The sequence below is a fragment of the Maylandia zebra genome, linkage group LG1 (assembly GCF_041146795.1).
Source record: "Maylandia zebra isolate NMK-2024a linkage group LG1, Mzebra_GT3a, whole genome shotgun sequence".
Taxonomy (NCBI): domain Eukaryota; kingdom Metazoa; phylum Chordata; class Actinopteri; order Cichliformes; family Cichlidae; genus Maylandia; species Maylandia zebra.
The window spans coordinates 32,349,451-32,377,325 of NC_135167.1; the positions used below are offsets into that span (position 1 = coordinate 32,349,451).

Here is a 27,875-nt window from a genome sequence, read left to right on the forward strand (position 1 = left end):
AAGGCAAAGGCATGATTTATCTGGCTCAAAGTATCAGTTCACTGTGCAATATAGTTCCAGCTGACTCTTAGTTACTTCCAATCCTTGATTTTAGCACCTTTCTCTATTATGAAGATGAGGAATCTTCTTTTGGGAGTTCTTCTGGGACTCCTTGCTGCTGTTCATTCAACACCTGTTAATAGTAAGTGGTATTTTTTTTAATAAGTATTGTAGTAAATTGTTTTTAGCAGAATTTTCAGCTTTTTTATTTCAATGTGGATTTGTCTTTGATAGTTAAACTGTAAAAACAACCACAACAAAGCTATTTATTAATTGATGATGAATGATGCTGTATAAAAAAGATTCCATCGCAAGATTTAGGAGCAAAGGGTGTTCTGTCTCAGACAAAGTAATTCCTTTATATCAACTGAAAGTTCACCACTTCCTGTCGAGCCTTTCTCTTTACCCCGTGAGTCAGCACTCTCCTGCTACTACCTAAATCTCTTTATATTTGAAGTATGGCACTTCCTTAACGAGTCACATTTCATTGTTAATGCACAGGTCTCATTGGCAGAGCTCAATTAAACACAGAAGTCTTTGTGAAATGTTCTGTTCCAGGAGGTGCATTAATGAATTTGTCTTGAAACCAAAGATCAGCGAAGAGCTGTTACACATGTAATCTCATAGGGAACACCAGAGCTGAATGTGACTGGGCAGAAATGTAGAGTGGAGATGTGTGATTTGAGCTGAGCCGCTTTCTTTCATTCATCCTTCCTTTCTTTCTGTATAAATCTAAACTATACATAGTTTCATTGGTTTACTTACACTATTCCATCAGTGTATAAGTGGCATTTAACAACATAAAGCATTTTAAATATGGGCTACAAGGTTAAGGGGGACCTTTGGTAGTAGAACTGCTAACAACTCAATTCATGCTCCAAGATACTGCTAATGTAAGGTCTACTTGAAAAATACCAAGTAGTTGTAGATGTCAGGTAAATATAAGAATGAATTAACTTATAAAGTATCTTAAAATAGAAATATTTGAGAAAAGAAGCAATTAAATAAAAATTTAAATGTTTTCTATTCACCAGCGATTATAATGGTTTACCAGAAGATATGTGACTTCCTTCCTTTGTGACACAAAATCCTAACAATGGCTTAATACTTTTTGAAAGACAGAAAGCAGTTATGTTGGCCTGGTTTATTTGGCGTGGTATTAAAACTGATGCTTTGATGGAGCTGTCTCTCTTTTGTTAACACACTAATACACAAATAGTCACCTAGGTTAATTATTACTGTCTCTCACCACACCTTATCAAAGCGGGTCACATAACAAGCTAACACAAGACTTTGGGCTGAAGCAACATAAGCTCTGTGTGGTCCTTTTGTGTTTAACAAAGCTTGGTAACTTTCCTCCCTACTCATTTCAGAGCCAGTAGGTAAACACTTAAGATGATACATGGATTTTTTCCTTTTTCTTTGTCCTAGCTGTGACCCAGAACCCTGCCAACCCTGATGCAGGCTTTCTTGAGGATGCCATGACGGAGGGGTTCATTGTTGGTCCATCGCCTACGCTTACAACTGAAACACCCAAAATAAGTGCCACAGTTCAAGCATCACAGACACCGGTTTACAACTCTGAAGATATGACCGAAGGAAGTGCTGCTGGAAAGATCAGTGACATCTTAACAACGTCCATCTCACCTCATGAAACCACAACGCTGAGTATTTCAAATGCTCAGACCTCTGGATTCATAGAGAGTGCCGTGAATGATGGCAGTGGTTTAGGAGAGAACAGTGACGAATCACCGATCGCCTTCACACTCGATATCACAACAACGAATGCCACAAATGCACCGACTTCTAACTCCACAGACAGTTACATGTTTGAGGGGAGTGCTGTCGAATCAACAATACCCATCGCACTTGATACCACAACAGCAACGCATGCTCCGACGTCGGACTTCACAGAGCATTACATGTTAAAGGGGAGAGGTTCAGGATATACCTCACCTTCCCTCTTTAGCCATACCACCACAACATCAGTGACAAGTGAAGACCAGTCAATCAACACTTCAAACAACAACGTCTTCTCGCAAACTACTGATCCTACTGTCTCTACCAGTGACGTCACAACAAACCCGGATTCTGGTTCAGGGTCTGAACTGGTTTCTAAAAGCACCACTATGACATCTGGCTCGAGTGTAGAAACTAGCACTGTATCATCAATACTATCAAAACAAAATCGAAATTTTCAGCATCGGGAGAACATTAATAAAGGTAAATATTTTGTAATTAACAATAAGTACCTGTATGTTAAATTGTTGTGGTGTATATGGAGGGGTTTACAATTCTATTTTTATGTGCAATTAGCACCACAGACACAGACGCAGACGACAAACACTGAAACGACACACAAAGGACACGTTACACCTGGTGAGTCAGACAAAAACCACACTTCTGCACAATTAATACATGAATAACACTCATTCCACCTTTATAACACACCTCTCCCATATGACCAGATTGGATCATCATCCTTGGCTTTATCGTTGGTGTTGCAGCACTTGTAATACTCTGTGTTGCCATCGCAACCAGACACAAGTAAGACTCATATGTCAGAGAAACGAACAACATATCTGAGTAGATCTTCTCAAAGCACAGAATTTTAATTAATGTTTTTTATGTTGCAGGTGGAATGGACCAAACCAGGCAAATCTGACAGTGGCTTCAAATAACCTCTCGAACCAGAAGAGGGAGCGAGAGATGGAGACTTTCCTGCCTAATGAGAAACCCAAGGAGAATGGACATTCAGGGGAGTACACTGTCATTCCCCTGGAAGATGTTCCAGAAAATGGTCCCTCATACTGAGATCCAGAAACAAACCCTCTGAAAAACAGAACCGTGAGACTGTGTTTCAAGCACAATAATTTAAAAGAGGAACAAAATTGTCCAAACTGCGGAGCAAAAGGGGATTTGTGGACTCTCACACCTCTGATTCCTGTCTGAATGACAACAATATGTCTTTTCTTTTTTCCCCCACTGACTTTGAAAAACTTTGATGACACCTTTATAGCTGCAGTAAATTTTGATTAGTCTATTTATTGCATTATTACGTTTTTTTTTCTTTCTTTTTAAATTTTTAAATTATGTGTTGGTCAGGTAAAGTGTGGTAATGTCATTTATTTCAAATGGAGCTAAACTCTCTACAGTGTTTTTTTTCCCAGTTTTTCTTTGTAATTCACGTGGTTTCCTTTTTTCCAGCTGGCCTTTTTTTTTTTTTTTGTTAAAAGTGTCATTTGTTACAAAGCTATTTTCTGTAATAATCTTATTGAAGACTGTGTTGTGGACTGTAACTTATATTAAGCTGCTCTGTTGTTTTTTTTGTGGAATCTTGGAGTACTGAATGGTACTCAGGTCACTGAGTCTAGTTCCTCTTGAGAGCCTGCACAGCACTTCAGCAGTGGTAACATGCACTTACTGAACATTCATATACTGTACTGCATCCTGCCTCCTATGAGGAATAATCACAATGGTAGCTCATCAATAAACATTTATTTGCTTACAATAATCTTTACACACATGCATTGAAACATTTATACACTTTCGGTCCATTTTTCAGACGAATATTTTTGCTCTTGTGATGGTGAAGCACAAATCCCTTCACTCTTACTTCCATTTAGCCAGTCAGAGCTTAGCATGATGATGAATGTCAGACACAAGAAAATATTTAATGCATTCTCAGACAGACATGTGTACAGAATCCCAAACAAAGATACAAAATAGGAGTTTAATCATCTAAAGATGGTACAAGTCTTACATCTTTATAGAAAACACTTGCTATGGTAGGCCAGTTGACTAATAACATATCATCAACTAAAACAATGACCAATAATAAATTAAAGAAATGGAGAAGCATAAAGAAAATCAGTGACAAATGACTGGCTTACTGCAGTCTTTCCCTTTAGAGATACCCATATTCTCACATACTGAAAAACCCCCATAAGCTTGCTCAGAACCCTTAAGCAACCAAATATGCAGTGGGTCAGTAACAATTTGTACCCACACTGACAAATAGTGGACTTTTTTCCCAGAAAACAATTTGCAATCTTTCTTAAAAACAAACACATGTAATGGATTCTTTGTTAATGAATAACCCTAAGGTCACAACCTATTGAGATAACTAATGGCCCGTTAAATAAATAAATTAGCATTGTTCTAGCATAACTGCAAAGTTGTATATCATTATGGTCATTATATAAATTTTTTAAATAGCAAAAACCATTATGATGACAAAAATATCAAGTCTATACATTTGATTTGTACACTTTTTACCTAAAGAGAGTATATACACAAAGTGCAAGCAGGCACTTTTATTTATATATATATATTTATATAAGCTTCTGCTTATATGAAAAAGAAATGAATAATCCAGTTTCATCTAGTTTTGAACACCAGAGTGAAACTCACAAACATGTACATACTGAGCCAACATCCAATGACCTTGTTGTTACAGCGTCAGATTTATGCGAGTGCTGGAGGCAGAATTTAGTGTGCACTTGCTAAACAGACGTGACCATAGCTAATTAACTGTAGGTGTAATTACAAGCTTGTTATTTCTATCTAAATCTGTTTTGTAGATGTTACAAAACCTTGTGAAGAAGGCCCAGCCATCCTCACTCACAAAACTTCTGTTACTCTTTTCTATTCTAGCGCGACAATCCATACTAGCTTTCATCCAGAAATGCTTCAGTGATCATGATCATACTAACTGCACTCTGCAGGTGACATCATCAAGGCAAGGTTGTCATATAGTAAAGAAATAAACGGTTTGAAATAAAACACTGGACAATGCACTGGTCTGTTGAGAGTTTGAGAGACATCCCCACTTCTTCTCATTAAACCTCCAGTTTTTTGTTCCTTTTCTTTTCGTTAATCTCCCCCACTCTCTGTCAGAAACACACTCGTACACACATGATTTCTAGGACACAGCAGACTTTTGATTATTAACAGAAACTCAGTTATCCATACATTAAGGACATACATACAAAAAACAAAGAAACAAACATATGGATAAATAACTGGGAGGACACCCTTTATGTAATCTATTTGAGCTTTACTCTCAGCAACACATTCTGTACTTTGTGTTGCTACATTTAGAGGCCACGCTCTCTGCTTTTAAATCCTAATCTTCACTTATCAGCTCTGACCTTGTGTGTGACATCAGGGAATAATCCCATGAGCTGAACAGTCAAAGGTGATTCAAGGTTTAACTGCCATGACCTTTCTCTGCAATTCAACAACAAGACACTCTTTGCTTTGGTTTCTTTTCTTTTCTTTGCCATAAGCTTACAAATTGTGAAACCGCTGATGGTATCAACAATTCAGCAATAAAATCTGTCAGATTCTGATGCCTTTTATATCACATGCTCCTCGTATATAAGTTAAGCAGCAAGGCCATCAGTCACACACCCTCCTTTAAGCTACAAAGAAAATGGTTTGGTACAAAAGAAACATGACATGTTGCACAGAGTAGAAGAATTTGTTTGCGTTGACAGGACAGGTAGCTTGCAGCAGCACCAAGTAAGGCCCTGAGTGTTGTCAACTGAATGTTGTCTCTACAAGTGCATGGAAGTTTATTACAGTTTGTGCAGAAGTTATACAAACACAAGATCTGATCTAGGGTGAAGATTTGATCCATTCAGTTACCCAGATGGATAAAGGTATTTTCAAAATCTGTCCGACTCCTGTTAACCTCCCCTTAATGCTTTCTTTTCTTTTCTTTTCTTTTCTTTTATGTCTTCTTCTTAATATGATTGCTTTTTGTCGTCGCTTGTATTTTTGCAGTTGTGTCGGCAGAAGGTAAAAGTAATACTCATGTAAGGTGCAGCGGCATCTGAATCTGCTTTACCCGCATTTCCATGGGTCTTCCTCAACAAGAGAGAATTCTGCAGTGTTGCCATTTTTGCCCATGGTGACCTGTAAGCAATTATCAAGAACAACTAACTGTTGTGACCAAGGCACTGTTACTGACAGACTGTCAGTGGTTGGGAGCAGAGAAACCATTGCTTCATTACATGTTGGCCATTGACCTTGGGGCTGAGTTTAGTTAGTCCCCGACAGACAAAAACACGTTGTCATGCAGTGATAGACAAGTACATTAAGTCATTTTTCCAGAGTTGGCCATGTATTTAATGGATTCTCTCCCCAACCAAATTACAATAATGATATTCATCACTATACAGGCAATGAACGTGAATAATTTTTTTTTTCTGTTGTTTGTTTAGAAATCTAGCTACAGTATAGACAGGAGGCATGAAACAGGCATTTCTTAAATGAATGCATCACTTTGGATGATTGATGATGATATGGAAAAAACAGCAGTCTTTATGTATACCACTGGCTAAAATCACTTTGAAAATATGGTTAAAAATGTAAGAACTAATAATTTGGTCAGGGCTACCATAAATACATGTCCAATTAAGTAAGCAAATGAAATAAAACAGAAAAATATGCCACATGTACGAGACAATGAATTAGATTAGTGTTGAGCCTTTAAAATAAACTGATTCAGTTTTTATAAACAATAAGAACAATGTATGATGTAGAAGTGAACAAATTTTGATAAACCTGGTATCACAAAAACTGCTTTTTCATATGATCAACAGGTGAATAAATAAATATAAAAAAAATATTTATTTAGCTTTTCACCACTTTAAAGATGACATTTTTCAGTCAAGAATGACTTTTACTATTCACACAGACACCAATATGCCAACATAGGAAGCCACAGAGAAAAGAGTAACAGACACAAAAAGAAAGACAAACACACAGCTGGGAAGGATGCGCTACATACAGGTCTCTATGTCCGTTAACGTGAAATGTACCTTGCAGTCGTCTATCAACACTGAGTTGTGGTGAGCGTACATATTCTGGTTGGTGTTATTTTCAAAGAACGATTGTGTCTTTGCCATCTCAAAGTCGTCCATCCGGACCTGCTGGGCGTCAAAGGAGTCAAGCTCGTCTTTGGAAAGGTGGTACACGATGCCTGCTCCATAGGAGTCCCCAACCACATTAACAGAGGTACGGAAACGATCCCTACATGTTAAAAAAAACAAAAAGAAAAAAGCACTAGATGAATAAAAACACCATCCATGCATGCATCCATCAATTGTCTACTGCTTATTTGGGGCCAGGTTGTGGGGACAGCAATCTAAGCAGTGACACTCATATCTCCCTCTCCCCAGCTACCTCCTTCAGTTCTGGGGGAACACCGAGGCATATACAGGCCTGGGTCTACCCTGGTGCCTCCCTCGGTCCTCACCCAGGAGATGCCCAGGAGGTATCCTTGTCAGCTCAAATCACCTCAGCTGGCTCATTCTCGAGGAGTAGCAGCTCTACTCCGAGCCCCTCCTGAATGACTGAACCAGCCAGCCTTCATAGAAAGCTCATTTCCTTACTTGTATTTGTGATCTCAGTGTTTGTGACAATCCAGAGCTTGTGACCACAGGTGAAAGTTGGGACGTAGAGCAAATGATAAATCTATAGTTTTGCTTTTATGCTCAGCTCTCGCTTCACAACAGTGGACTGTTACAGCAGCACCAATTAGTTTGTCAAATTTCTGCTCCTCTCTCCCACCACTTGTGAACAATACTCCAAGATTCTTAAAATACTCCATTCCTTACATAAAATCACTTTATTTTGTTTTTAGGGAGTTTTAAATGATGATTCATTTTATCAAGGGAAAAAAGCTAAACCTAAACCTAATTTGGCCTCTATGAAAACATAACAATTCCCCTTGCTAAATCATGAATTAAATGTGATTAACCACATTTTTGGTAAAGCAGGGTTCAGTTTCACTAGTCAAACCGAGGCCTCATTCCTGCCACTCCTGATAAATCAAGAAAGCTCATAAATAAAAGCCATGATATAAAGAAGCAACTTAGAAACAAAGTCACTGACACCTATCAAGAGTTCCAAAGCCATCTCTAAGGCTTTGGGACTTCAGTAAACCACAGTCAGAGTCATTATCCACAAATGGAGAAGACTTGGAACAGTGCTGAAGCTTCCCAGGAGTGGCGGGCTGACCATAATTACCCCAAGAGTGCATCAACCACTCTCTCAGGAGGTCATAAAAGAACCCAGAGCAACAGCTAAAGGACTACAGTCTTCATATGCCTCAGTTAAGGACATAGTTCAAGTTGCAACAGTGAAAAAAAGGCAAAAATGCCATACATGGGAGAGTTCCAAGGCGAAAAACGCCTGCTGACCAAAGACAACATAAAAATCATCTTGATGGAGACTTAAGAGAAAATATTCTGTGGACTGATGAGATGAAAGTCTTTGGAAGCTTTGAATCCCATTGCATCTGATATAAAACTAACACAGCATTTCATAACGAGAGCATCATACCAACAGTTAAACATGGTGGTGGAGGTGGTAGTTTGATGGCCTGGGGCAGCTTTGTTGCTTCAGGACCTGGACAACATGTCATAACTGAACCATGAATTCTGCTCTCTACCAGAAAAAACAGGAGGAGAACGTATGGTCCATCAGTTCATGCCCTGAAGCTCAAGCTACCTTGAGCAGCACCTCTGAATAGCTAAAAAAAAAGAAAGAAAACAACCTCTGAATGCAAAATGAAGGCTCTGGAGTGGCCTAGTCAAAGTCTGGACTCTTTAGATGCATTTAGATGCTTTGAAATGATCTTAAACAGGCGGTTTATGCTCAAAAACCATCCACTATAGCTGAATTAAAATAATTCTACAGGGAAGAGAGGGCCAAAATTCCTCCAAGGCAATGTGAAAGACTCTTGCTGTCAAGGGTGGCAAAGCCAGTTATTAGGTTTAGGTAGGTAGGTAGGTAGATTTGGATAGCTTTTTTCTTCTTAATAAATGAAAGATCATTTTAAAACTAAACTTTTACTCCAGTTATCTTTGTTTAAATTTGTTAAAGATTTGAAATGCTGAAGTGTGACAAATCCCCCCAAAACAAACAAACAAACAAACAAACAAACAAACAAACAAACAAACAAACAAACAAACAAACAAACAAACAAACAAACAAACAAACAAACAAACAAACAAACAAAAAAGATCTAAGGAAAGGGGAAAATACTTTTTCATGGAGCAAATGTGTAGGTGCTAGAACTTTAGACATTTACTGTGGTTATGTGTTTTCTGAAACAATACAAATATTTCACTGTGTGACTCAATTAAATGGTTTTTCATTAAATAACTTAAAACCATAACAACCACAGTTATAACAGTGATTACACATGTTAGAGGCCAGTAAAACAGGCACTCTACTCTTTTAATATTAGCAAAAATGTGTACATACAAATAAAATGATTACTTTAGCACATATGCTCGGGAAATTTACAAAAAAAAAAGATTACTTATTTGACTACACGTGATAATATATAGCGGGAAGGATTTGTCCTTATTATTGTAACATCTAAAACTGCTTACATAAAATTTAAAAAGTAAGAACATTGAATGGTGTTAGAATATGTCTGCATGCTTTTGTCATGATAGCAGTGTTGATGTGGCGCTCACAGAAGCCAGTCGACAGCAACCAGGAGGCTGATGTCCTGAGTGGGCAGCCCTACTGCTGTTAGGATCAGAAGCATGGTCACAAGTCCAGCACTCGGGATACTAGCTGCTCCAACACTGGCCAAGGTAGCTGTCATGCTAAATAGGAGAAATTTTCAAGTGTAAGGTTTTAATACACACACATCCTTACTATCTGTACACAGCTAACACCCTATACTATCTCTACAAAAGGTTTTATGATGACAAAAGTATTTTGATAACTAAGTATTGAAACTGGGAACTGTAAGAGTGTACACTGTCTAAGTAAATTTAAACCACAACCTTATTCTACACAATGACTTTTCCTGTAAAGTGAAGGGGGATAATGCAATAAAAGAAATAATGTGTTTTAGTAATTTGGACACCATGTCCATAGGACAAGCTTTTACAAGAGTGTGGACGTTCTCCCCTGTCTCCCCAGTTTGGGTTGAGAAATGGTGACTGTGTAGGCTACAGCATGACTGACAATGCTTTTATACTAATCAAAGAACAGAGGGACTCCTTGTGTCCTATGGATAGGAGGACTGTAGGCTTACCTTACGGTAACAATCTGGCCCCAGTCGAGGCTGATGCCATTCATCTGAGCGATGAAGATGGCAGCAACAGCCTCATAAAGTGCTGTGCCATCCATATTGATTGTAGCTCCCACCGGGAGGACAAAGCGTGTCACTCTCTTGTCAATGCCCAGGTTTTCCTCTAAGCATCTGAACGTAACAGGCAAGGTACCAGCACTGTGGCAAATAAAACAAGACGAAGCTTGTTAATATGACATGAGAATGAGATTCAGCTTGGAAATTGTGCACCCAATTTGACACTATAAACGTGTAGGAATAAAGAACTCTGCAACAAATAATAGACTGTCTGTTGAGAATTAATTTGCCTGAATCACTCTTTATATTCCATTGATTTTTAAATTTAATTGCACCATTCTTCCATTCAAAATGAAAATAATTTACTCCAAACTATGGTAATTTGATTCATATAAGGTCTTTCAGGCGTTTTACTTTTGAAAACAATCAAAAACTTTAACTTGTTTGAATTTAAGACAGAATATCATAGAAATAACCACAGCTGTGACTCCAAACTTGCTTGGCTTCTTTCTTCTAAGGTTGTGGAATGGTGAGCTGGAAGGAACTGGGAAAAAGCTGAGCTCACCTCTGTAGAGGGAAGCGTGTATCTGGTGCCATTAATAAAACATGGAGATATTCCATGTGGAGGCAAAGTGAGAAAGTGTTGCTAGCAAGCTAATTCCATAGTTATCACTCCAAAAAAACGGTTGCCCTGATTATTTAGCATCTGTGATAGAGTATTTACAAAAGTATTTATAAAAGCATATATCACATTGAAAAACAAAGCCTGATTTCTAGACAGGGATACTGTGGTCCTCTGAGGGTCAAGGAGTCTGAATTCTACAATGTTCAACACAAACAGATGCAAAATTCCCCATACCTGGACGCTGTTCCCAGTGCCGTGACCCAAGCCTGGAATATTCCCATGAAGAACTTGTAGGGGTCTTCTTTTACTATTATAAAATATATCAGTGGAAGAAAAATTCCTCCATGTATGATAAGGCCCACTATCACAGTAACCATGTACATTCCCAGTTGTCTTGCAACCACCTCCAAGTCAGCAATAGAGATGATTTTTCCACAGATGAGGCAAGCAATACCAACAGGGGAATACCTGAAGACAGAGTGTGTATTTTGGTTACAAATATGTCAGGCACAGGAAAATATAGTATATAGCATTCATGTCTGTGAAGGTTCTCAGTCATCCAGGTCATTGTAGTCAAATGAGCTTGCAAAGAAAAGCGTCTGGACTTCTTTAAGTTGCTTGAAGACGTTTCACCTCTCATCCGAGAAGCTTCTTCAGTTCTAAGGTCAAATGGTGGAGAGTCTGGTGAGATATCTGGGACTCTCCACCATTTGACCTTAGAACTGAAGAAGCTTCTCGGATGAGAGGTGAAACGTCTTCAAGCAACTTAAAGAAGTCCAGACGCTTTTCTTTGCAAGCTCCTTTGACTATATAGCATTCAGCTTAGATCCTACAACAAGTTGCTTCATGCTGTACACACATATATGTATATATATATATATATATATATATATATATATATATATATATATTAAAGAGAATAAATTGTTAGGAATAGGCAACACAGTTTTGCTTTGATTTAGCAGCATGTTGTTATTCAAGTGGTTTGATAGTGTACAAGGCTCCTGTATTTACTCGAGAGTCTCTTTTCAAGCTTTAATGTTCCCCACAATAGAAGCTTTAGGCCAATCACTGGGCTTTTCAATCCAGATAATGAAAGTATTAAAGAGCAAAAATACTTATTATGGAAACCAACGCAACCTGTTGAAATGCATTAGGAATATCCCTTCAGGGAGTGGCGTTTTAGTGTTAGGGGCTTAAAATGGAGTGGGGTGAACTGCAGGTGGGGGGCATGTACTTTTAAGTTCTGATAGCTTTTTTCTACCTTTTAAAAATTGGGGCCTGCAGCTGTTTTAACCTTGTGTGGAACAGTGCTTGTGATGAACTGAACTTACCACATAATTGCACCAACGAGCTTCATAACAATCTCATTGAGTATGTTGAAAAACTCCAACATTAGCTTGGCCTTTTCGCCCATTTTCCCCATAATAACTCCAAAAGCAACAAAGAATCCAATTAAACCTGTAAGACACGGAATATGATAATTTAGTATAAATTAATAGAAAGTTAATCATTTTACTTGCTCGGAGGAAGAATTATTCAGACATATTACTAGACAGCAAAGCAACATTCTGCTATGTACAATACCTAATTTTAGAATATATAAAGTACATTTGTATGTATTGTAGACTAAATCTAAAGTGACAGGCAACCAATCATTCATTTTAAGTACTGTACAGAATGAAAGGCTGTCCTAGGTGTTGGGAATGTTCAAAATACCAACTAGAGCATTTAGTTATAGCATTAATGAAATGAAATACAAATTAAAGTGTGTAAAGAAAATTCAGCCAATGTAAAGTTATAAGTCTTTCCTAAGTTGGTAATAATGTTAATAAACATGAGCACAATGGAGAGGGAGACACCCTACATTAGGCGCCCCTGGTGAGGAGCTCAAAAATCTGTGTTTGCAGACACAGATGCCAATCGATGCCTTTGTGTTATCTGAATGTTTCCCTTTGATGATGGAACTTTTTTTTAAAACAGAACTTTTGTTTTACATCAGTAACCCTGCTAAGTGATTCCATTTATGCACTGGGCGTGCTTTCAAACCTACCCAGGACATTCATCCCACTCTTGAACTGAAGTGACCTTTTGACTGTGAACTGCGGAGGTGCTCTGGTCCTGTTAGTGGGTACTGGTACTTTGGTGGTTACTGTCTGGATCTGGACAGCAAGCAAAGAAAACAAGAATCAGTTGGAGGAACTGACATGTGAATCACATTTTTGCGGTGGACGAAGACCATCTGTGAAACTCCTACCTGCTGGAAACAGGCCTGCACTAAGTTCTCTGGGAAAAGATTTCGGATGAGATCAAATAAAGCATCCACACTGGACACATCGTCGTTCTTCTTTCCCTGTCCAAGATTGGCCCTAAGCTTGGGGTTCCCGGGATGGATGGCCAGCACCAGGACCACTCCTAGGACAGCCGCAATCACCGTTGTCGACATATAGTACACCATGGCCCTGGTGCCTAGTCGCCCACTGGATTTGGCATCCAAACCAGCTAGTCCTGTTGGCAAAGTATGTTTTACAGGATATAATAATATTTACTCAGAATGACAATAATGAATCAAAATAGGCACTAAGATGTCATTAAATTAATCTGTTTAAATTAATCGGCTACTGTAACCAAATTGCTAAAGTCCTTCCAATAAGAGCAGCATGTGGCATGTGAGCTCTAAAGTCCACTTTCAGATACATTAGGATAACATACAGATGGGAAATAAATCAAGTGATTTAGAAATATTAAGTATGAAGTCCAGCAAGGAGTTAGGTCACAGAATGCCATTAGAACAGCTCAGCTGCGCTGTGACAGTCTCAAACTCTGAACTTGCCAATGATTGATGTTTAAATGAGTGCAGTAAAGAGTGCCATCTAGCATGACATGTTTTCATCATAAGATAAAGGTGAGGACTAAGTAACCTTTTACTGATGGATGCGACTGCGGTGGCAAAATCAGGAGGTGTGTAGGAATAAAGGGTTAATGTTCTTACTGTAAAACTGCCATTTAAGTATGAGCAAACTTACAGTGCTTAACAAATTTATTAAACCAAGTATCATAAAACTAAGAAATCACAAATATTTCAGACATCTGTAAAAAAGCACATTTAAAACGTAATAATTATATTGCTATTTGTTAGACAAACAACAAACTGAATTCGTGTTTTTCTACCCGAATTTGAGCCAAACTTCTCTGAGAAGTCTGACATTATCAAGCATAACATTCAACCAATAAAACTAAAGTTTGCTTTTTAGGAATGGAAGTAAATAAATGCATCTTGATATAAAAAAAATAATGATAATAATCATGTGCTTTACTATTTTCTGTATGTTTACTAAAACACTAACATCAACAAACAAATTATTAGATTTTATAATTAAAAATATAATTTGGATTTAAGAGCATGCACACACTGATGGATTAACCATTATAGAAACATAAAAACTCATTTGATTTATTGGTATTGCTAGTTTAAAGCAGCTGTGGCCATAATAAAAGCAACGTATCAGTCTGAGAGAACACATTTTGCAACTAAAACTAAAACTTAGGGAAACATAACTGCTGTAAATAATGATGGGGTGTACAAAAAAAGACATTGTGCCACAGAACTGAATCTTTTAACTAGAGACTGATACAGTATCAGTTTGCTAGTATTATTTGCTAATATATTGGTCAGCAATATTTAGTTTTCTTAAAAGTAATTTGATATCTCATGTTGTAACCTCGGATATTTTTGAAATGAATAAATATAAAGCTATAACACAACTATAAGGCATAAAAAGGTCAAACACAATCCTATATTACAGTCATTCTGCTCAGCTTGTTAAAAAAACACCTGGCTCACAGGGAACTTACTGTAACTGTGTCTCTATGCTTCACACCAATGCGACTTTCAGCTCTATTTTTTTCTTTGCACAGTAACAGACTGTGGCTCATGCATTCACTAAAAATAGATCCCAGTGTAGAAAAACAGTAACACCTGTGTACTTGTGCAGTATGAAATCAACAAAATCTGTTCTGTGGCTCTTTTTCCTCCCACTGCTCCCCCCCCCCCCCCCTTTTTCTTCTTCTTCTTCTTTTTTTTCTTTTGCCAAAATGTAAAAAAAGCAATTTTAAGATCATTTTTTCCCCAGTTTACCAGGAAAAAAAATACACCCACTCTCACATCTCTGCTGTTGCGACTCAACTCCAAGGTAACAAGTAGCACCGTTGACCTCATTTCACGACAGTTGTCAGCAAATTCAGCAGAACATCGTATGTTCGAGTTACTGTGCCTCACCCACCTGTGACCAGACTGGAAACAACAAGAGGCAAAATAAGCATCTTCAGCATCCTCATTAGGATCTCTCCAGGAAAAGCAATGATCATTATAACATCAGGAGAGAGAGGTGATATGTGCCGCAGAAGCATTCCGGAGATGGAACCCAGAAACACACCTGAGACAACAAATAAAAAAGAAAAAATCAAACACAGAGCCAGTCATTTGTTTAACATCACCTGTCCTCCCACAGTCACTGTGTCATAGTATTACTTGTAGAAAGGTGATAAAGTGTGACAAAGTGTGAAAAATCAGACTTAATAAGGTTGCTTATTTTTCACCTTACAGCAGCTAATAAAGTAATGACACCAAAAATGTTATCACCTTGACTTCAGTCTAAATATTTTTCCAATTACCGTACATCTGTAAAAAGTTTGCAGGGAAAAAGCTCCAAAGGATGACATAAAAGTTACTGAAGCTTGTAAACTATTCTTCTTATACACTGAAATTACGTTTCAAAGTTAGTTCCTACTTTAGCGTTTTGCACGGCAGTCTAAATGCAATACAACCTAGGCTGTCATGGCTGCCTGCTAGTTTAACATCAAGAAAGAAGCTGTGAACATTTATGCATTTAAATGGCACTCAGGAGCACACAGTGAGAGCACTGATAGAGCAAGAATTAAAAAGGGAAAAAAATATTGGCTGCTTTTTTTTACATTGAGTGGAGGGGATTTTTTTCCCTCTTTTTCCCCAAAGGTGATTTTCTTCTAGAAATGCAGTAAAGGTCAACTGCAGCTGCTTCACTGGTCGGAGCCAGGTGTTGCCATTCTCCCCTGACTGCGTAACCTCGGGGCACACGATGAGAAACACCTGCCTCTTATCTGCTCTAACAGCTGATCAGATGTGGGATCAACAACAGGAGGTTCCATTGAATAGAATTGTATTTATTTATTTAATAGGAAAGGTATTGATTTGTTTAGTTGGATTTTGTACTAAGAAGGTCAATAGACTCTGTGTACTTTAATGGGGACTTCTAATCAGAAAATATCTGTGAATGACGTTAACATGGCACCGTGCTTGCGGCGTCTCTTGTTTGTTTAGTTGTTTTTCAATATTTTCTTTTTGCCTAAAATTTCCTTTACAGATTGTTCTCAAAAAGTGCACAGTACAGTTTACGATAGTTCCATTTACACAACACAAAGCTTTTGCAGCATGAGGAGAACAGTGATGGCTATGACAGTCGAAATATCCTATAGCTTTTTTTTTTTTAATATTCTTCCATCACGCACCAAAACATTGGTCTCATAAGAAAAATGGAAGGAAGAAGTTCCTTCTGTACTCTCTGGGCAGCGTTTGGCAGTTGACACACAGTGATGGATTGGTATGTCGACATACCTTGCATGATGATCCAGATGAATCTAAGTTTGTGTAAATACCATCATGATGATTACACTACCTATATGTATTTTAATAAGTTCCCTGTCATAGAAGAGCCCAATAAAACAGACTGGAAAAAAAAAGATCTGATAACATTTTATTAACCTGGCATCATACCTTACAGGATGTGAGGCTTTATTTGCTTTTATTTATTTATTTATTTATTTATTTATAGGGTCACTTCACAGGCTATAACAACTGCTGGAAACTCAATCCTCATTGCAGATTTCTATCGTTGCCCTCCTGCTGACAACACCTGCACTTTTCCATCTGCACTTGGAAACCTGCCGTTCATCTAGAACACAATTTCTCTCACTCTGTTTTAAAATCACCCATGAAGCATGTATCCAATAGGGACAGTTACAGTGTTTTTTCACATCTGTAAGCTAAAGGTCTTGGACAGCCTAAAACTGCACAGTGTAAATGTAACCATGAATAAAAGCATATCGTGGAGGAATGAATGTAAATAAATAACTTACCAAGGATGGTGAGAGTGAGAACCATGTTCTTCATAATCTTATCACAGAGGGTTCCACATGGATTCTCAGGTGGGTCTACCCCTGGTCCCAGATGGCTCTCATCCATCCTGACCTCAACTTGCTTCTGCATTTTGTTGGCACTGGAACAGGTAAAGAAGGAAGATGTTATAATAATAATTGAGACCCATCATGACATCTCCGCCACACTACTATGTTTTTAGTGTAAAGCAGAACAAATGCTTAGTAAACAAAACTGCATTGATTTGTAGCTAAGAGAACACATAATCAATGTTTAGATTGCACTCAGATAAATTGTAATTATAGCTGAAATGCAGGAACACTCAAGTGCGATGTCCGCACGTGTTAATGCAATCTCACATACTGAAAATATATAAAAACAGTAGTGTGTGAATAGATGAGAAGGCACGAAATGTCCTTGGGCAGGTTAGTTGAAAGCCACTTAAAGATAATGCTGTTGTCACTGTACTAGCAACTACTGCTAATGCAGTAACGGTCAGCACAGATGATGATGGGCTCTATGAATCTCACTGTCCCCCCATATCCAGTTGCTCCTCATTGCAACTGATTGACACCGTAGAGGGGGCTCATGCCCATCTACTGTATACACTCAAGTTTCAACAGCCAAAGGAAGTTGCAGTTAGAAGAAGTAACATGAATACAACCCAGTGTGTTGCAGGTTCAAAATCTGCGAGGAAAAGCTGGCAAAATAAGGAAGAAATTGTGCTTGTAATTGATATTACACTTCTGGACAAAAGCACTGGGTCACCGACACACTACACCCACAGGAGTTGCTCAGTCATGGAAACGCATACCAGAAAGCACCTGATGCACGGTTTTTGTGCTGATGCTAAAACCACAGGAGGTTTTATTAGTCTGCATTCAATGAGTCACCAGAGTTGTGGCGACTTCACTGTCCACTATGTAACTCCGCACTCTGTGTGTTCTCCTGCTTTGCAGTAAGACCACTCACAGTTAACAGAGAGTATCTGGCAGGGAAGAAATTTCACAAACTGACTGTTTGCAATGGTAGCATCCTCTTATGGTAACTCACTCAAATTCAGTGAGCTCTTTAAAATGACTCATGCTTTTATAAAATTTGTAAGGGCAGACAACATGGCAAGAGGGTTGGTTTCATCACATGGTAGCAAGAAGACTGAAAACACCTGAATTCAAGGACTAAGCCCAAGGGTGACCCAGTATTTTTGTCCATAGAGAGTATGCTGAAATACTAGCTGTTAAGAGAACAGATGGCTGGATGGATTGATGCTTCTATGCTTCTGACATGTTTCTTGGTTCGCCTCTGCTGATCAGTCTCTTGTCTCCGGGAGCTTTTCTATGTGGAGTATGAATGTGCTCCCTGTGGCTGTGTGGGAATATTCTAGTTTCCTTTCACAGTTGGAAGACATACATACTGAGTTAAATGGTGATGCTATTCTGGGTAAAATACTACCTCTATATTTAATTTAAACAGAGAGCAATGCTCTGTTTAAATATATGAGTAACTTTGACTTGAGGTTTAAAGGTGTTTGAGTGGTCAGCAAGTCTAGAAAAGAGCAAGTGGCTAGCTAAGTGCTGGAGTTTTCTGCAGCTATTGTATAAAAATACAAAATGTATATATTTGCTTCACTGATTCATTTTTAGTTTTGAGGATATTTTCTTGGACATGGTGCTTTGTGTTAATTTCAGATAATGAGCTCATCCATCTGACTATGTACTTCTTTATTTTACTACCTTTTGATGCCTCTGAAGCAACAAGTATCTCAGGTTTGCTGTGGTCTGGAGTAAAGCCTCTTTGACTTAAAGATCAACTCTCAGCTGTACAGCCTTTAAATCCTGTAGAGCATAGACGTACACAGTTATGCAACAGCGCGTGCCTGTGTCATTTGGGCAACCATGACCTTGATGACACGAACAACTGGAATGATGTTTTAAAACAATAAACTCTAGAAAAATCCCTTTTCACCTACTAGTTAAAGTATTTTAAATATCCTGCAGATGAAAATTCACGGGTAACAGGAAAGACAAAGCTTCAGTAATGTGTCATATATGTATATCTGCTAAATCAATAGCATATTTGATGATTCATTATTTAAAAAAACCCTTCTGTCTAAGACATGTAAGTGGGCAGGGAACATGCAAGGTAAGGACAGAACAACTGCCAAGTCAATCATGCCTGTCTGATACACTGTGCTCTGGCATTAATGACATGTAAGCCTTTTAAAGAGGATAAATTTAGCACTTCAGGCATTCAAGTGATTGAGTTATGCAACAGACAAGGGCTTCCCAGGAAAAGTCAAAGTGTCACCACTACCTACCTAAAACTGTTATGCATGCATGTGAATGCTAACTTAATTTATAGTTTGGTATTCAAAGCGAATTTCTTCTTTTCTGCAGAAGGAGAAAATCAAAAGCACTGGACAAATAATTGGATGTGAAAAATGAGTAAGCAGGGTTGGACAGTGACCTCACAAGTGAAAGGTCTTCTGGAAAGTGCAGGCTAGGTAATAATTTTATGCTTTTACCATTAAAAGAAACACACCCCTTCAATGTGAGGTTGATTCAGAGCGAACTGAAGAATAGAACAGCAACAATGAAAAACAACGTTATCTACTAAAACATCACCAAGGACAGCAGGTCTACTGTAGCTGTACAACAGACAAAAGATTGTCCTTATAGCTTTTGTTTCTTAAATGCACTTACTGTATAATGCATCAAGCCTGTGCATAAAGTTGCATGATCCTTTGGAAAGTTTCACAAAAATTGCTAAAAAACATATGAAAAAGTATTTTGAAGACACACCGTTCACTGCCGTTACTCATCTCATGAACTACCACCACATCACTACATCCTGCGAATTGTGCTTACCAGTTGGTTTGTATGCTGCTTGAAGTTGGAATTGTACTTGTAGAGAGGCACTACACAACTACTGACTTCAGTGAAAAAATTAACAAAATCATGGCTCATGCATTGGTAAATCCTCCAATCAAAGCCCCCCCAAAAGTATGTTTTTCTCCCTTTACACAAAAGCACCTTCAGTGCTTAAAATTCTGCAAATGACTTCCTCTTTAGCAATTGATGTACATCCACAATCACAGATGCCCGTTCATTCAGCTGCAGGAAGGTGCATAAAGGTGACTAACCTGGAGGTCTGACAGAAGCCTCCCAGACAGGAGGGGTGGAGTCACCTTGCTAAGATTAGCCAGAGAGTGGAAATCCTCGTCGCCATCTTTATTTTGTCCCTTCTATTTTTGCGTTTTTTTTTGTTTTTGTTTACTTTGTATTTGAGACAGAAAGGTTGCATGTATAAGTCCTTGGGGCAATGCAAATATGCAAAGTCTATTCGAGAGTATATAATTAATACTTTCAAATTCAGGGGCTGCACAAATACCATTCTGTACAACCCATTTTACTCATAATGACAGTACTGTAGATTTCATCATTCAAAGCCTGCTTTTCATGGCTGACACCTTTCATAATAGGAGTACTTCACAAGCTCTATTAACCAGTTTTTTAAATGTAAATGTACATTTTGGTGGAGATTAGGTAAAATCATAAGCATGGCCGTTTTACATAAGCAGTGCTGCTACCGTCTTTTCCCCTTGAAATTTTCAGCTTCATATGGCTCATGCTGCTATGTATTTATATCAGGTGCTGCATTTAATAATGGCTAATCAAATGTGGCCCGCTTATTAGTACTGCCTTATGGCTTGTTGCAAACTGATTTATTTGTAACATGATTTCGCTTGAATGTTAATCGCATGCTTCATTAGTACATTTGTTCAATTAATTGAAGGGTTTATGTCAAATTCTCAATTAATATTAAGCAAGAAGTTTAGAGTAAACAAAAACTTCCAAATTAGTCAGCAAAAAAGCTTGAAGGAGAAGTCATTTAGCAGAATAACGCTGGTTTATTAGAGCATAACGGAAAAACTGATTGCAGCTTTCGTGTTATTTTCATTTTGGAATATTTAATCAGACACAAATTAACACTCGTGTTTGAGTAAGATTTTGTGTCTCTCGTCAATTTTAAAGGCAGTTTTAGGATGCAGGGAGCGTCTGTCGGAGTCACAGCTTAAAAACAACAAGACTGAGATGATTGTATGACTTTGTTGAAGGAAAAAGTAAATCAAAGTAAATTAAACCCTATATATGTCTGTTATAATCCAATAACATAACACTGAATGTTTCTCTAATTCTACCGTGTTTAAATCAAGCAAACTTAGCATAGCAACAGCAGCAGCAGGTTATGCGTTTATTTGAGGTATCTGCAGAAGCTCGTGTGTTTAACACAGCTTCGACATTGATTGGCCCCAGTCTGATTGTTCTCTTGCTGAAAGTTCTTTTGGTCTAACAGGGTGACATGAACATGTTACATGCACTCATTGGTAGCAGGACTCCAGCCTTTATTTTAACAAATTAAAAAGAAAGATAGAACAAAAGTGTTGGAGTGATTGACTTTAGGTGGAAAAGATGATTACAGAGATGTGCATGATATCAGAGGAGCATTTTAACAACTTTGATAGTCGTCACACTGGCGAGAATCAAAGGAGATTTTTATTCAAAGGCTACATAGCTGTTCTAAGAAGTTGGCCTATTTTCCGCGCAGTTTGCAGAGTTGCTGGTTATAAGACAGAGTGAGGATTCCAATTACGGAGCTGCTCTCAGAGCATGAGCTAGGAGAAGAGATGGAGTCAGAGCACATGGCAAAGCATTTGTTTGTGCAACTCCGGACCTAGCCCCGCCTTTTTCTCCTCTCAGCAACAAGCCCGCCTCATGCCGCAACACCTGACAACACAAGCCACGCTTAGACTGCAGGTGTCTATAATTAACTAATCTGTCCTGAGCCGCCCTAATCCAGTGCACATACACACCGAAATGGATCAGGCACACTTGGAGAGCAAGTCTTAAGCTGTCATAGAATAAATTTCATAAAATCATTAAGATATCTTCTTTGAATTCCACAGCTAGATGGTAATATTATCAGATTTAGGAAAAATAATAATAGTAACACTCACTAATTATAAAAAAGAGCAAGCTAAGAACACCAAGCCCCACCCTTATCACAACTACTACTGCCCCTTCCAATCTACACAAATACCAGCCATTCTTACATTTGCAATCACTCCTGACTGCAGTTTGCAGTGCAGACGCTGAATTTCACCGCAAATAACCACAAGTCTGATTTTATTTTTAATTGTAATATTTGGTTTTGCAATTTAATGACATGCACGTTAAAATTCAAGCAATTCCAAGTGTCTACTATTTGCATTCAGATGTGCAAACTATATTTGTGCTGACCTCAGCTATCTAAAGACAAATTCAGTAAACCAAATGGCCATTTTATAATTGAATAAATGTTTAACTGAACAACTTATTGTTTGATGAGCAATAACATCAAGTGCGTAAAATTTAGAACAGCTGTTTCTTTTAATCTGATGAAAATAAAGCAATAGAATGGTGTGCACAGCTTGTAAGAGAATTACTATCAAATGGTTTCCTTATTGGTTTAATGTTCATTAGTTAATCAGGTAGCTATTGTGCATATAACTGAAGAGGATAAATCAAAGCCCAGGAACTGTGGGTTAGGGTTTAACAGTAATTGTTGTTGTCGCTAATGGGCCAGAGAACGAATGGCACAATGAGCTTTGGAGTATTTATATTCAGTTGCAAATGTGCAACACAAGATGCATGAATGCTCTTTTTATGTTTTTTTCTGGAGTCTGCATGGAACATGCAGGCTTAGGTGGTGAATTGAAGTTTAAGGTCCGAGCAGAACACCAAGTTGGTTCATCATCAAGTGATGAAGTGTGAGATCATGGGTATATACTTTGTCATGGATCCCAATTTCACTGTTCAGTCAGGCTAACAGTAGCAGATCTGATCAAAAAGTAGACAATTACATCAGCAAACAGTCTGTATTTATTTATTTTTCACCCCAATCAAGGTCGGGGGTTCGATTCCCCTGAACAGCAACCCTGAGGTACCCCTGAGCAAGGTACCGTCCCTACACACTGCTCCCCGGGCGCCCAGTGGCTGCCCACTGCTTCACTGAGTGAATGGGTTAAATGCAGAGAGGGATTTTCCCCACGGGGACCAATAAAGTACACTTTCTTCTTCTTCTTCTTTAAAGTTTGGTTGAATGAGTATTATGGATAAAGCATGGTGGCAGCACGGTGGCTGGTGGTTGCAGCGATTAGCACTGTTGCCTCAAAGCAAGAAGGTCCTGAGGTCAACTCCACCACCTGGCCAGGGTGTTTTTGTGTAGAGCTTGCATGTTCTCCCCATGTTTGCGTGGTCCTCTCTGAGTAATTAACTCCCACAGTCCAAAGACATGCAGTTAGTGGCATTAGCTTAATCAAGGATTCTAAACATGCCCATAGGTGTGAATGGCTGTCTATCTTTCTGTGTTAGCCCTGCGTCAGCTTGGTGACCTGTCCAGGGTGTACCCCACCTCTCACCCTATAGTAACTGGGATAGGCTCCTGCCTCCCTGCGACTCTGATGAGGATGGGTGGATGCGAATAAAGTATGCTTTTAACTAAAACCAAAGTCATTGCTACACAACTTATAATAGGACCCCTGCTAGTATGTTCTCATATTTACGGGACATATTTTAAGCAAATTAAGAAAGGAGGAATAATTGCCTCTTTTTTTCTTTGTAAATGCTACAAGGTCAAAGGAATACAACTTTACTGTAGTGCTTATTTCTACAAAACACACATTAAGTGAAAATGAGTAATTTCAGTAGGATTTTTTTTCTTTTTTCTTCTTGGAAGAAAATAAAGTCCTGTACAAAGACTAAATGTCTCATCGAGACAGATGGCATTTTTACTGAATCACATTGCAATGTCCGAGATAGATATGCAGAATCTGTTCTATTCAGAGAGTCAGAGGAATACTAAATCAAAGCACTTTATTTCTTTTATGCACCAAGAAGAAGTAATGAAGTAAGTTATGTTTTTTATTTGTCCTTTGAATTTTCCTTTACTATTGTGTATGGTTTTGCCTTGACCACTCATTTGTATTCTGAGCATTTTCAAACTAATAACACACACAAAACAGTCACCACGGTGTTCTGAAAAATAGCTTTGACACTTCAAAGATATAACAGCAGCACGAGACTTTAGTGTATAGACACCGCCAATCAGTCACGTCTGCTCACATCCTGCAAATACTTTTATCAAGAGATTCTGTGTAGAGAGCAAACCAGAGATAGTCTATGCAAAATGTTCACTTAATATCGCAAAACATGACATCTGAGAAATCCATCTTGTTTAAAATATGTGTTGTAAATAAATAAATAAATAAAAATAATAACTTAAATCAGTTCATGATAGTTTACTACTGTAACATCCTCAATTGTAAGTCATGACTGATGGACTTGATGATTTATTTATTATTTGTTGTTTTTTTTAACAAAGACATGTATATGCCTTCAAACTGCAACAAGCTAAATGTCATATAGAGTGAGTGTTGTCACTGGCTAACAGCAGCCCATCATGCTTTGCATAAGTATGGATTGCAATCATGATTTACCACTACGACTGATGATCATATTTCAGTGATGATTTTAATGACACGTGTCTCGTAAGAGCAGGATTTCAGTTGGATCCGAGCCAGGGCTTTACTCCAGCTCCTGATTATGAGAGTTAATTGCTCTTACTTATGCAGGAGATGTACAATTAAAACATTTCAGATCGGATAAGGGGCTCTTGACTGGCTCTGCCATCATGCTCTCCACTTCAGAATGAGAAGCAGAGGAGGAAATGCTGTTTCTACTCAGACTCGTTTCACAAAGTCCACTTTTCCCTCATCGCACAAACTCAGGCAAAATAAAGCTAAATTATGCACATGCGCTTCTTTCCTGTTCTACCAGGCGTTGGACAAGAAGACTGATATTATTTTTTTTTGTCACTTTGCATTCAGATGCTGAAAGTGTGTAGTCTGGCACTAGATGCAACTGGCACTGATAATAAACAACCCATTCATTAGCTCCAAAATCATAAGCATACCATGTGTCAGGTTTTGTTTTGTGCTTTTTTTTTAATAAGGAGGCATCATGAATTTAGGAGCTGATGAAAATGACTTACACCTCTTCCCACGCTGCACCGGTGTGACGTGTTTTATAGACAGTGATGACATTTTCAGTATCGCATCTGGTCTTTTAAAATCATTTCAACATCTGCTACCAACTGCACAACTGAAGCTCACTTATAGAAAACTGGGGAAAAAAATCTAAAATGAGTGTTTGCATCTGTAAATTATAGTATGGCACATGTCAAAGTTCCTCTTGGTGCTTTTCAGCCTTCCTGTACTCTCTGTGCCTACTGAGAGTAATTGCACTTTTAAAGGTTAACAGTTTCCCTTATGCCTGGGGTCCTGAATAGACAAATGGAAGAGTTGGAATTTTAAGCCACAAAAAGATTTTAACTAGGCGAAAGACTTAGAGGAGGTATTGATTTAATTGTAGAGTAGAGAAGGTAATTCTACCCATTTATGAAATGATTAAAAACAGATTATTGTTTCATAACCAGCTCGCTTTTCTTTGCTATTGTTTTTTAGTAAGTCAGTAACTTCTGCAGATGCTCATCCGAAGCATCCCCATATCGTAGCAAAGAAATGAGAGATGAAGCTCTGATCCTTTTGCATCTGTGGAACTTTAGTTAGGTTTAAATATACAGTAGCTGAGCGTCACCTATAGGAAAAAGATGATGAAGTTCTCAGTGATTATAATAATACTATTTGGTATCAAAGGCTACTTAAATCTTTCTTGAAAATTTCACACACAGCGTTAAGAAACAGGAAGTCGCTACTCTGAATGGTTTTAATAATGTAGAGTGTTTTGCAATCTGCTTCAGCTCGAATGTGCTTGGACATGTAGTCCCAGACAGGAAATCCCTGACAGTTGTATCTTCAGCTTGATCTTTTACCTGTAAATGTCATGGCATTTACAAGGGCTGCCAGCCAATAGAGAGTCCTTTAATAATACTAAAACAAATGAATATTAAAAACTAATGTATAACAGCCATCGAAACTACTGAAGCCACCCTGGACAGGTTTGGCAGTCAGTCACAGGGCTGATTTATAGAGACAGACAGCCATTCATGCTCACATTTAGACCTACCTTTACAATTTAAAGCTGCCAGCCAGACTTCCATGTCTTTTAACTATGCCAGAAAACTAGAAGAAACTGGATAAAACCAAACCCAGGACAGGGGGACATTTTAAGCTGCATATATGAAGGCTCCAGTCTGCCAGGACCCAACATAAATGGGCACTGTGTGCAGAATTTAAGGTATTTGCATGACTGCGTCCAAGTCTTCTGTTGCACCAGTTGGAGGATTTTTATGTATTTCAGCGTATTTTCATATTTAATCAAATACTGCCACTTTGTTAAAGGCACTGGCATCTCAGAGATGTGCCCAAGATATTTCAGCATATTCTGCGTAGGCGTTGGTGCAGTAAACCAGGTCTTGGCAATAGTGAGATGGGTCTGACTCCAAACTCATCACATTTGGATGCTTGTTGAGCAACCCCTGGCATCATGTTTAAACACACTTTGTGGCCTTAAGTGCAGAAGAAAAAGGGCACATTTAAACCTAAACCACTACTTCTTAAACTTAACCTGAATGAAGAACAGTTTAGTTAAAGCTGTAACAGCAGCAGCCACATTTCCCTCCCTCCAATGGTAATATACTAAAAAAAAAGTTGATAAATATTTTAAACCAGACTATTCTACAGCACTTTTGACCAGGGCCCACTACTGCTTCGTCACCCTTATTAGCTTACACTCCCTGACAGAAGAATTTTAAAAAACACTTTTTTAAAATTAAACTAAAAATAGAAGTGGGATTTGCAGTGTAGCCCTTTGGGATATCCTTCTGAACGTCATCCCCTTGCAGCCCTGTCTCCAGTTGAAGAATGTGGTGGGAGTCAATCGCACAGAGCAACAAATCTTTAATAATGCACAGTTGGCCAAAAGCAAGCAGTTTTCCATTCCTCTAAGAAACTGTCAGCTACATAAAATGCATTATGATTTGTTCCTCTCTTCAGATGTGAGATGTAAGTGATTCATTTTGTCTTTTAAAAGGATATTTGTTTGTGGCTTAATTCAAGTCTTTGTGGATGGATGATTTTCACTGGCTAGGCACTTTGTCAGTATCCACTGCTGACCTACAACAAACAATTGCCCTAAGAGCAGATGTGGGAATACAACCAAGCACCAAACATTACATTTAAAGTATACCTAGGACTCTGTCACAGCACTAAAAAAAAAAACAGTTTGCAGATTTTTCTTGCCAAATAGTTACAGACAGCTTACCTCACTGTGACCAAAAAAGAACTTTTCCTGACCTTGAGTGGACTCCATATGTAGTGACTTGTACACAAACCTGCTTTCCAGTTATATGCCTATGAAAATTTCCTGTAAAACAAAGGAGGGTGTTGTTATTCACCTCTCCTCTTCCTTAGATGTAAAGTGCTCACCTGTGGAAGTCTTCTCCTTGATACATTTATCGCCTTTCCTGCTCAGCTTCCTTGTAAATTTCTTTAAAACTGAAGCAGCATCAAGATTCTTTGGAGAAAAGGTAGCTGCTTCAGCGGGATCCACCTACTCTAAGGTATGGAAATCCAAGCAAGCTAAACAAACACCCTGCACATGCACAGTGAGCGCACTGATGCACGCACAGAGGGCTGTGGATTTGAGATTAGAGGTCAGTACCTCCTCTCAGGTGTGGCTGTGGTGTTCTCTCTTTTAAAGAGTAACAGAAGAGCAGACTTTCCACCCATTTTTAGCCTCATGACATCATACAGTAAAATGGAAACCTTGGGAGACCTGTGACATTGCAAAACTCAAGGTTTCCAGTTAAATGTAAATAATAAGAGAAGGGGC

The 27,875-nt window shown here is 38.4% G+C and overlaps 2 protein-coding genes across 4 annotated transcripts; one reads left to right on the forward strand and one right to left on the reverse strand.

The window, feature by feature from the left end:
- Positions 1-3,559, forward strand: cd44a (CD44 molecule (IN blood group) a). The gene is made up of 5 exons (XM_004558077.5): positions 1-181; positions 1,471-2,262; positions 2,356-2,418; positions 2,508-2,586; positions 2,676-3,559. Exons 1-5 carry the CDS (start codon positions 109-111, stop codon positions 2,851-2,853), a joined length of 1,185 nt encoding a protein of 394 aa, XP_004558134.1. The 5' UTR covers positions 1-108; the 3' UTR covers positions 2,854-3,559.
- Positions 3,523-27,648, reverse strand: LOC101471102 (excitatory amino acid transporter 2). 3 transcript variants are annotated; one of them, XM_076885093.1, is made up of 12 exons: positions 19,851-20,120; positions 19,686-19,748; positions 16,965-17,104; positions 15,074-15,226; positions 13,048-13,298; positions 12,844-12,952; positions 12,125-12,251; positions 11,025-11,258; positions 10,112-10,306; positions 9,540-9,674; positions 6,870-7,080; positions 3,523-5,961 (listed from the first exon to the last, which is right to left on the reverse strand). In XM_076885093.1, exons 3-12 carry the CDS (start codon positions 17,092-17,094, stop codon positions 5,890-5,892), a joined length of 1,617 nt encoding a protein of 538 aa, XP_076741208.1. In that variant the 5' UTR covers positions 17,095-17,104; positions 19,686-19,748; positions 19,851-20,120; the 3' UTR covers positions 3,523-5,889. The 3 variants fall into 3 exon arrangements, with proteins under 3 accessions (XP_076741208.1, XP_004558135.1, XP_012776449.1); XM_004558078.2 differs by lacking the exons at positions 19,686-19,748; positions 19,851-20,120 and adding an exon at positions 27,470-27,648; XM_012920995.2 differs by lacking the exon at positions 19,686-19,748.
- Positions 27,649-27,875: the final 227 nt, after the last annotated feature.